At 40.3% G+C, this 11,028-nt stretch overlaps 1 protein-coding gene across 1 annotated transcript; it reads right to left on the minus strand.

Annotated features, from left to right (window-relative positions):
* Nucleotides 1-3,681: 3,681 nt before the first annotated feature.
* LOC104617149 (stromelysin-1-like) lies at nucleotides 3,682-10,469 on the minus strand. Its single transcript, XM_010282390.1, has 10 exons — nucleotides 10,354-10,469; nucleotides 9,964-10,208; nucleotides 9,342-9,490; nucleotides 9,115-9,246; nucleotides 8,107-8,268; nucleotides 7,293-7,503; nucleotides 5,989-6,122; nucleotides 5,197-5,356; nucleotides 4,224-4,327; nucleotides 3,682-4,023 (listed from the first exon to the last, which is right to left on the minus strand). The coding sequence occupies exons 1-10, from the start codon at nucleotides 10,456-10,458 to the stop codon at nucleotides 3,923-3,925; spliced, it is 1,503 nt and encodes a 500-aa protein (XP_010280692.1). The 5' UTR covers nucleotides 10,459-10,469; the 3' UTR covers nucleotides 3,682-3,922.
* Nucleotides 10,470-11,028: the final 559 nt, after the last annotated feature.

Genomic DNA, 11,028 nt, shown 5'->3' on the forward strand with positions numbered 1-11,028 from the left:
GATCACGGGGTGGTGAGCAATTGCTGTATTGGGCATCACTTGTTCTTGTACATTCCTTTGTTGGTATTATCATTGTTGTTTTCCTTCTTTTTTTTCTGTCCTATTAAACCGTGTTTATCTCAACCCACGAGTTTTTTCCCAATTCTCTTCCCCGTCCCACTGCGGGAGGGGGAGTGAGCGAGCGGCTGCGTGGTGCTTAGTTGCCGGCTGGGGCTAAACCACGACAGAGTTATAACAAAATCATGGTTACAAGAAATCTTCTCTTGCCCACTAAGTGTACACAGGCAGCTCCAGCACTTCTGCTTCCAAACTCATCTGAATTACATATTATTATACCATTTGCCAGGAATGTCATTGCTTTTCCCAAATGAGAAGTAATGTTTTTTTCACTGTTAAAGACATTAACAAAGCAGAAATACAACTGGAAAATCCATGGTTAATACACCTCACCAATCCCCTTGTCCAGGTGAAATCCATGCCATGTTATCTACCATTTATGGTCCAGGTTAGACCAAAACACAGGACACGTTCCAGATTCTCCTTCACAGGCAAGTAAATATCTTTCATTTTTCAGATACTAGTAGTTTAAGCTAATTAATACCTGGAGGTGGGGGGAGTATTTTAACTTAGCTTTTTCCTTGAGGTCATAACTAAAAAAAAATAGTACCAGCCTTATATAAGAGATATATGTTAATATAATGGCCAAGGTGAGTCATCATAAACATTGTCAATGTTTTGCTTCACCATTGCTGAAATGTTCTTTTTGGCTCCTCCTTAACCACTTTCAGATCTCAGCCAAGAACCAGAGCCTAAAGGCCCGATTTCTGAAGGTAGCCTTCACATACAAGCAGGTATCTAGTTAGGATACCAAAGTGTGTAGGCACTGTTAAAAGCAAAGGGAATTAAGTCCGTTATTTGTGTACAAGCAGTACTCACAAGGGCCCTGCCTAACCCTGGAGGCATCTAAAGTCCTTGGACGGAAGTTTCTTCTGAACAGGCCATGTACACAGCACAAGCTATTGAGAAAGATACTGGGAGATGTTTGGGCAACACCAGTTTTCCTGTGTCTCTGCTCTACCTGGACTGCTGCCAGGTGATCTCACCTGCTTGTCAGTCCATGACTTCACCGTGGTGCACCACTGCCCTTGTGGCAACGCTGAGATGTTCAGTCCCTATGTGAATTTTAAGGCCTGCTGAGATTCATGGCGTAATTTCTCACCCAGGTTGGTTTTAGGTCCTGCTTTAGTTGTGCTCAATGCATATCAAGCATGGCACAAAACACACATGAGGAACAGAACATGTCAGAAAAGAGGTTTTCCAAGATCAGATATGGCAGCATCTCAGCTGCCCATCCCCAGTCTTGTCTGCTAGCACAGTGGGACAGTGGGTGTGTGGGCATACTGGGAGACATGTCAACCTTACGGATGGTGTGACATGTTAGTAGATGTTTTGACCAGATGTCTGAGGGATCTGCCCTGTGCAGAAGACCAGGAGCAAATCTCACCTCTGACTAATGGGGTTTGAGCTGTGGTAACTGGAAGACTGTCCTCATCAGCCATTCCCATCCCCTCTTGCTGCCTTTGCCAATTCTGCTAGAGAAAGAGGAATAGAGAGGAGGAGTCAACTTCATTGTACAATCACACCATCAGAGCAGTGTTGTGAGAGATGGGATCAAATCCCATCAAGGAGAGGGCAGACTTCAGCCAAGCTTTCTTGCAACCCAAGGGGTGTTTTAGTTCCACGAGCTATTGCCCTGTGAGGCGCACCCAAACAAGGCAGATAGAGGAATTGCATGCGCTTTTGTCTGTGTCTCACCACTCTTGGAGGATTCGTCTCTGGTAGTGTCGTGAATGAGTGGTTGGCCTGCTTAAAGAATCACTGCCAAAGATATCAAAAAGCGAATGTGTTTAATATGAATTTGTGAAAGTGCAACTCAACAGAATTCGATGGGAAGGGTCACTCTATTACTTATTGAACATAAAAAGGTATACAAAAAGAACCCAAGTGAAAACTAGATTGGAATGATTTGCTCGTGGATCGAATAGAATTAATATGGCTTATGCATATATTGAGGAGAGAAAGTAGGAGACACCCTCCTGTTGAGTCACGAGGTTCAGAGTGGACCCCCTTGCTTTCTAAACTCCTCAGAGAGGAGCCTAGGTATGGCTGAATCCACTCCTAGTCCCAGATTTGGTCAATGGTTTATGACTAAAGGAATAGGGTGTTGGGGATTCTGGTGTGGTGATATATTTTGTGTTTGGTGTAACTTTAGGATGGCAACAACTTAATACAAAATAACAGCAATTAAATTCACTAATGATCTTGAGATAAATCACAGTATCAAATCATATAAAACTTAGCAGCATAATCAACCTAAAACTTACTAAGTTTAGGCACGTAAAGAGATGTAGAGAAAAGAGATAGATATGTACAAAGGTGAGAGAGATGGATATGTACAAAGGTCCCTTTTAAATATCCCACTTGAATTCAGTCGAATACTCACATTGAATGCTTTGCATCGCTCAACGGGTGAGCAGACGAGTCTCTAAGTTGATAGCTAACTTGAGGGTTCATGGATTCTGAGAGTTGTCCCACTCAGACCGAGGTGTTTGTTGCAGCCCACTGAGGTCCACGAGAGCTCAAAGGGTCTCACTTGGGACCACTATTTATAGGACTGGGAGATGATTGACTTTAGGCATCAGTAAATTTCCATCCTTGCCACAAAACTTTTGATGGTAATTGCTAGAATTCTTGTCAAGTCATAATTGGACAAAACTATGTTCCAGGGCTATCAGAAGAGGATTACTTCCACAACTGATAGTCCTGAGATGGTCAGTACCATTCTCTACCTTAGCTACTCAGGAGTGCTTGGCACAGCCAAGGGGCTCTCAACTGCCAAACTCCCTGCTCCAAGGCCAAGACTTATCACGAGCTCCAGGTGCAAGGAGGGGGAAGAATGCACAACCACAGATAGTTACATGAAAATCCTGGGGTTTTATATCACTTTGACTTGTCTTCTCTGGGAAGTGGTTCTTGTCAGTAGTTTCTTGTCCAGAGTTGTGAGCTGGACTGTCAGCCCTTGCTCCATTATCATGGCACATGGTCTCAGCTCAGCAGAGGTAATCTTCTGACTCCCTGGTACCCCATGGGCATATCTCCATCACTTCCCACCCTGCTTGCGTGCTGCCTCCATTCCCAAACCATGCATCTACCCTGTCACTCACATCTTGCTGTACCAAGGACTCTGCCCACCAAAACAACCCACAGTGGCATTAGAGCATGGGTCCTCTCAGCCCATTGCCATGTTCTCCATCTACCAGCAGGCAGCCGTCGCCACCCCTGCCCTGACCCCTCTGTCCCCAAGCCATGGGGTCATGGCAGGTGAGGCCACAGCCACCAGTCTCTCCACAGCCCTTCCCACACCATCACATAGGATCTCCTCCTACCTCTTCCACCTCCCCTACATTGTTCCTGAGTGTCTTTGTTTCTCTCCTCTGTTCCCCAAGTAATTTCTTACTGGCTGTCGAAACTGCCCCCTTCCTTCTGCTTCTCTTTAACTTCCCCCCTATGGACACTGAGCCCTGCTAGAAATGGCAGTGGCATCCTGGTGCCATTCAGGCTTGTGTGTGGTTATATCAGATGCCTTGTCTTCAGTGGACTGAACCAGAATACATGAACACTACTATACTTGAGCAAAATACTTTATTACTCAAAAACAGCTTGATTAATAAATAGTTGGAAAACAAAATAAATTAAACCTGTACATTAAGTTTTACATTTTTAAGGTTTTAAATTAGATTTATCAAAGGCCGTCATTTCAGACTCGGATGCACAGTAACAGCTGAGTGATATTGTTTATAACCAAGGAACATAAAAAAACATTTCTGGTACAAATACAGCCTTGCACCATCACTTAATATTTCTAGCAATTAAACCAGCTGTTGCTCTTCATTATACGGATGAGTTTCTTGTTCTTGATGTCAACCTCATACTGATTTGATCCATGGAAAAAGTAGAAATGTCCTAGAATTAGAAGGACAAAATATTGGTAAATTAATATTTCCTTTTTTGTATACATGATGGTATACACTTGCTGTTTTCTTGGGTGATTAAAAAAATATATCAGAAGAAACATTTCACATATATATATGCATTTGAAACTTATACTCTTTGGCTGTGGTTCATGGTCTTTTTTGGTTTTAATTACATTTTAATTTATTTACCATTTTTTTGAAGGGCAGCATCAACTGTATGGCCAATTCCTTGGAAGTCAACCGCTATTTTTCTTGGATATCCCCTTTCCATTGCTTGGGTATTTTCATTGAAACTAAATAAAGAAATCGCATGAAAACAAGAAACAAGCATGTGATGTACAATGTTGAAACTAGGTGGAATTTTTACTAAATAAGCCTACTCTCAGCTGAAAGTTCAGTAACTGCAAGCATCTCTGAACTCACAGAACTGTATAAATCCTGTCTGTGTGAATATTCAGGTCTTCAGTGGCCTATGCAAGGCTGTTTTCAGAACACCAGACTAAATAGTTCACTTCCGTTCCCCGAGACTGATAATAAAGCTGGATGAGGCTTATACTGAATAATAAACATAAATAATTATTCAAACTGAATATTTTAATTTTACAACATTCAATCTATTAAGCGACCCCATGAGTGGAATGTAAACTTCTGGTGTAATAATAATCTTTCAAGATAATATTACAGATTAATCATTAGGGCTAACATTACTGCTTACCTGAACTGTTTCTCACAAATGAAATGTTTTAATCTCCTTCCATAGCTTTCTTGACAGATTTGTCATTTATACATTTCAGAGAGCACTTTTGCCCCTTAATAGCTACTGAATGAACGATGATTCATTCATACTGAATGAATACATGACATGATGACAAAGTCTACTCACATTATCTTTTTATACTAAGTTCATGTAATACTGCTTCCTAATGAATAAACAAAGCTCATTTGTCTGTTAATCACAGATTGGTAAGAGTAAATGGGTGTTGTCTTTATCTCAGGTGGTACAGACTTTGTTCTGTAAGTCATGAGTTTCAGCTTTATACTGGCTGAGAAGGCTGACAACAAGTGGCCACGGACTTACTGTACAAATACTAATATAACTTGACATCTTAAAAGTTATTTTGATTATCTGTGTACGAAAAAAAAAAAAAGGAATGAGCTTTACCTCCAGTACTTGTTGCCTACAAATAAATAGGTTTTCCTGGTACTTTGATCATGAACAGCTGCATCAATTTTCCCAACAGTGGTGGGGAAGCCCAGGTTCTGAATAGGCTTGGGGAAGCCTGGCTCTATATTGTAGCCACTGACAGCCCAGTACTGGTCATCTGCAGCAAAACCAGGAAAAGTTAGTAGGGATTCCTGAGAGGGCTGATCACCGTTTCATCAAAGCCCCAAAACTTTCTGTATAGTAAATGCCACAAAACAGCACAGATGTCCAGCTGAGAACATGACCCTTTAGAGCACTCGTAAGTGTGAATATTTCAGAGCTGTTAGTTTTTCCACTTTTTATAGTCGTTAGAGTGTTATATACTCAAAATTTAAAACTCAACATATTTTCTAGGTATGTGTGTTACCTTTAAAAATACATTTAAATAACTTAATGTAGGCAATCAATTTTGTCTCAGCTATGATCTTCTCTCTCACTGACAGAAGAAGAGTAACATCATATTGTTCAGGGCTGTTGTGAAGCAGCATTAGTTAATGACAGTAACAGCATTTTCAGAATGAAAATGGATTTAAATATTAAGAATATCTCTTATTAGTGTTAGTGTTAGTGTTAGTGTCAGTGTTAGTGTCAGTATTAGTATAATATTACTTCCATCAATATTATGGATGTAATTGTACTGTAAAAAATTATAGTACAATTAATTACTGTAATGTAATTACATAACATTAGCAGTACTAGTCTAACTTTATTCATTCATAACAAGGACTTATGGAAATGTAGGACAAATACCTTTAAAAAATATCACTCGATCTTTCTTGTCAACCTCATAAGCAGCATCAAATCCAGCTGCCAGTGACGGCCAGAATGAGGAGATGGTGTCATGCTCAATGCCTGAGAAATACGGACTTTTGCGCCAGACATAGCTGATTGATATAAATGAAAACAGCAGGGCTTCATTATTTGTATTTCACTAGGAGATCAGTGGCACAGAAATGTACTTTAAATCCTACTGTCTGGGTGCCAGTCCTCCCTGTGACGCAGAGGTGTCACCCCTTTGGGGGTGCAGTGCTTTGCTTTGCCCTGCTCTCTCATAGACTGCCCTTTACTACTGGTTGCTCTGAGGGCACAGAATGGTTGAGGTTGGAAGGGACCTCTGGAGGTCATCTTGTCCAACCCCTCAGCTCAAGCAGGGGCATCTAATGCTGGTGGCCCTGTGGACCTCTCCACTGGCACCCTGATGGCTTGCCCAAAACAACATGTGATGTCTGTGGTGGTGCTGACAATTGAAGCTTTGTCCCATGTCCCATGCAGGTAGGCACAGCTGCATTCTTAATTTCAATTTGGTTACAAAGTTCATTAAACATTCTTGAGAAACATGTTAAAACCAATATAAGGAGGAACTGTTGCTCCTTCTTCCCCTTAACACAAAATGATTTTTTTAAAGTTACAATTCTTCACCATGTGTTTTAGAAGGGAAATCAGACCAAAAAAATAAAAAAAATCATCAAAGGAAGCTTGTTCAATCAAAACACAATTACCAACACAAGAAGTAGGTGAAACTCTGGGCCTGACATGCTCTTCTCCCTCACCAGTGTGGATGTGTCCAGCCAACAACCTGCTATACAGTTCTCAGTGTCAGAGCATGCCCCAAAATTTGATTAACAAAAGGGAATTCCTACAGACAGTACTGGGCACTGGTCCAGTGCAGACTCCTAGGTCAGAGTGCCACCAAAAGACACAGGTGACACTTTCTACAGCTCCCTGCCCCACACATGGGATGGTGTGACAAGGATGGTGCTGCATGCAAAGTAGCTGCAGGCTGAGGAGTGACAATGGGATTATTCAGCCTTGCACAGTTTTAACAGGCATGGGTGATGATGTATGATGGCTTAAAACATTTTACTCACCTGTCAGTAAACTGTGTTACTCACCCAGCCCAGCTGGGCTAGTAAAATTTTGCAAAGTTGCTTTAATACTTTCAGAAAGAAATATCTTAATTTGTAACCAAAGGAAAATTAATTCCTTGAACTGAACTTTATGTTTTGCCTTTGTGAGTCTCACAAAAAGGTGTTGCTAGAAATGAAAGAACTTACCTGTCTTTGAAGAATAGTATTTCCCCACGGAGAGTGGTGATAGCATCAAAAGTCAAATGAGGGTCACAGTCCTCTGGTCTTGTGGGGGTTTTGGAGGGTGTTGGTTCTTCGGGGGGTGACAGTTCAGTTGTTGCTTCTGAAGGTGTCATTTCAGTTGGTTCTTGTGGGGGAAAAGCTTTTGTTGGAAATGCAGGAGATTCCCTGGGGCGTCCTTTGGGAAATAGAGAAGTGTGGAATTGGAAGGTGAATTATAGTGTTTCATGTGGCAGAGCTTCAGGATGTACCATATGGAGCAAAATGCATATTTTTTTTAAGATAAAAACTCAACTAGTAAATTAATGCCAGGGAAAGTTCCTGGGCAATTTAACTCGGCTATCTGTGCCGCTGACTGTTAAAATGGTCTATGGCACTGTTTTGCCTGGACAAGTCATTGGTCTCTCAAATTGTACTTGCTCAGGAGTTAATGTAGAGCAAAAAACATTTCCAAAGGACAGTTGTGCATGTGAACACCCTTTTGTGGAAGATAAAAAAGACAAGTCTGTTACTACAGACATGGGATGTTCCTATGGTATCATTGGAGAAAGGCTCTTGGATCTTTTGACTTACTGGCACGTGTACAGCCCACAGATTCCATTTTGCAGATGTAGACTCTTAACCACAAAGAAACCAAGAGATTTGCCCAAAAATAATATCAGGATATTAAATCTCAGTATCCTTCTTGCAGTAGAAGGTTCAGTACATTTTAGCTGTTTGGTAAAATTCATTATAAATGCTTATCCGTCATCCACCCAAAAATAATGCTTCTTTTGCTTACCATAGAGGGCCTGAATGCCATCAATATCATCCTGAGGAAGCCTGTAGTCCCTCGTATCCTTTGCCATGTATATAGGATACATCAAAGCACCAAAGACATTGGAATGACCAAGGCCTAGTGAGTGGCCCAACTCATGAGCAGCAACAAGAAATAAGTTATATCCTAAAAAAAAAAATCCAGCACAAAGAACAAATACTAAATACATTTTCTTGCATGACAATGGGATACAGGTGCCATCCTCTCACGCATGATATATCATTCACAATCTTAATAAAACAGCAAAATCTAACTATGTCCCAAGTAAAGGATTCTCTGGCATCCCGAAGAAGAAATGAGTTTCTAATTATAAACATTTATTCTTGCAGAGAAAACCAGTCTGAGGACAGTTTCTACTCATGTTGCAGCAATTTTCTTGCCAACAAAGAATCAAAATTTCTTTAATGTTAATAATGACTGAAAATTTTAGTCACCTGGTCAGATTTTGGGAATCATAAGTGACGTGGAATTCACCTGGTAACTACTTCACAAAGACCAGTAACGTGTAACATCATCCCGGGACATTGCTGGAAACCAGAACACTTCACTATTATATTTAAGTATATTTACCAACAAACTCCAGATTTTTTTTTCCTTTGCAGAAGTTAAAGATTTGTATCACTTTAAATCAGGAAAAAAAAAAAAAAAGGTGAGAGCTCAATATTACAACTTTTAAGGTCATCACCTGGGGGTGAAAATTCCCTGCCTTGCAATGTCACGATTACCCAATGTTGATGTGTCATGCTAATCTCATTTCCTTCACTGGAGCTGCAATTGTAGTCTGTGCATTTACTTGAGGGGGCTGTCATGACTGCAGCCCAAGTCAAAATATGCAAAATCATTTTACCAAATACACAGACATTTTATATCTCAGTAAATACTGGAACTACTGCCATGGGATGTGTGACTTTACAGTGTCTTCAAGACAGTGTCTAATAAAAACCAGGCAACACAATATTTAGGGTTACCTACCATTATAGGTAGTAAATTTGGTCCAGTTTTCATCTTCATCAAAGTGGGCATCTCCTCCTATCCCACTGCTGGGGGGGTAGGCATGAGCCAGAGTTCCTCCTGGACCATCGAAGGAATAGAAGTCACCATGAACTGAAAAAAAGGGGGAAAAAAAGGTGGTGCCTTTCATCATCTCTGTAAGAAAAAGTGACAAACACTTATCATTCCCAGGTGAGGGAATCCCTTACATCCAGCTGCAAAGGAGATCATTATATCTGCTTGACCACTGTAGAGCCTGGTGAATCTCAAAGGGGTGACACTGCTCCAGAGCTGAAAGGCTTTTGCAATTGCTTCCTCTACATCAGCTTGTAGCATGTCTGGAGTGTAGTTCAAAATCCTGTGAAATAAGGAGAAAGGAATTAAAAGCAACCAGATCACATGTGACTGGGGCACACAGTATCAAGGTCAAATATTTTAATCATTGGTTATTATAATTTATGTGTCTCTGGTTGTTTATTTTCAGATTATTTGCTTACATAACAGAGGAAGTTTTCACACTTTTCTTTCACAACTTTCAGAATTCCTAACATATATACACCCAGCTGTATCCCTTCTATCTGCTGAGTATATTATTTAGTAGGTTGTTAACTAACTAGTGTAAACTCCTATTTTGGTATTTTCATCACTGTTTGGAAGCCTAAAGCAAAGGATATGAATAAACACCACATTTATGGCCCTTTTATCCTGAATGGGGCTTTTATATGGAAATATGCAGGAATAAATAGTAAAGAAACTGTTGGCATTGCTTCTGTCTAACATTCACAAAGTTTCCCAGCAGTGTACAGAGAAACATGCTCTAACATATGTTACCGGTATGTCACATCATCTTTCTTCCACCTAGGGCTCTGTGGGAAGGTGCTGTATGAACGGACGTCTGGTATTCCACATCTAGGCTGCTTCATCATGTCCAGTGTCTTAGGGTTCAGCTCCCCAGTAACCTCTAGTCCAAAGAATGACTGCATTTCTCGGATTTTGTCAGCCATGAGATCAAGATTCTTTGATTTAAAGAGAGAATTTTTCTCTTCTTTAAAATCATAAAAATTTTCCAGATATTTCTGATGGGGAAGAAAAAGCAACAGACTAGAACATAAATGTTTATTTTCAAATGCAGAGAGCTGTTAATAAAATATTCTACATCACTAATACATCACTACATTTATTTTCTCAATAAATTTTTTAAGTTCTCTCTGTAGTACTTACCTTAGCAAATTGCATATCTTCTTTTTCCTTTTCTAGAACCACTGGGAAAGCACAAGAACATGCAACATATAATAACCCAAGGAAAGGAAGGATCTTTGTCTTCATCTTTACCTCCCTGTCCTATCAGCCCTTCCTAGAAGACCTCTCAATCTCTTCTTCTTCTGTCCAAGGCTCACAAGTGTTTCTCTATTTATATCAGCTCTGTGCTTGCTAAAGTAACTGCATGACTCAGTTTATAACATCCTCTGATTTCCCACAGAAACACAGAAAACAAATTTGGTTTTAGAAACAAGCTAACACATGACAGTTCACCTTGCCCAAAACCCCTGGATTTCGCAATCGTATTTGGCAGTATTTTTTTTCTTCATACCTAAACTGGACCAGTATTTTAAACTTACCATTATCTAAATATATAATCGGTCACCTGGATAAAAATCACCTCATTTTTCAGAGGTGTTGAAGAGACCTGGCTCTTTGTGAGGGACAACAATCTGTAATTCCTTATAGCATCTGATAAGAAACCTCCAGAAACTGCCGTTCAGCTTTCTCAGTGTGGTACCCATGCAGGACCTCAGCATGTCAGGGATGAACACCTTTCTTTAGCCCATCTTGTCCCTGATAATTTTAGTGACATAGTTGATTATACAAATTACCCATTTAACTCTTCTCTTGAAC

Source organism: Phaethon lepturus, unplaced genomic scaffold, assembly GCF_000687285.1.
Source record: "Phaethon lepturus isolate BGI_N335 unplaced genomic scaffold, ASM68728v1 scaffold2770, whole genome shotgun sequence".
Classification (NCBI taxonomy): domain Eukaryota; kingdom Metazoa; phylum Chordata; class Aves; order Phaethontiformes; family Phaethontidae; genus Phaethon; species Phaethon lepturus.

Coding starts and splice junctions, on each gene's coding strand:
- LOC104617149 (XM_010282390.1), bottom strand. CDS start 10,458: ATGAAGACAAAGATCCTTCCTTTCCTTGGGTTATTATATGTTGCATGT. Junction 9,247..9,341: donor GATCTCCTTTGCAGCTGGAT/GTAAGGGATTCC, acceptor CCTTTTTTTCAG/TTCATGGTGACTTCTATTCC. Junction 7,504..8,106: donor TGGCATTCAGGCCCTCTATG/GTAAGCAAAAGA, acceptor TATTTCCCAAAG/GACGCCCCAGGGAATCTCCT.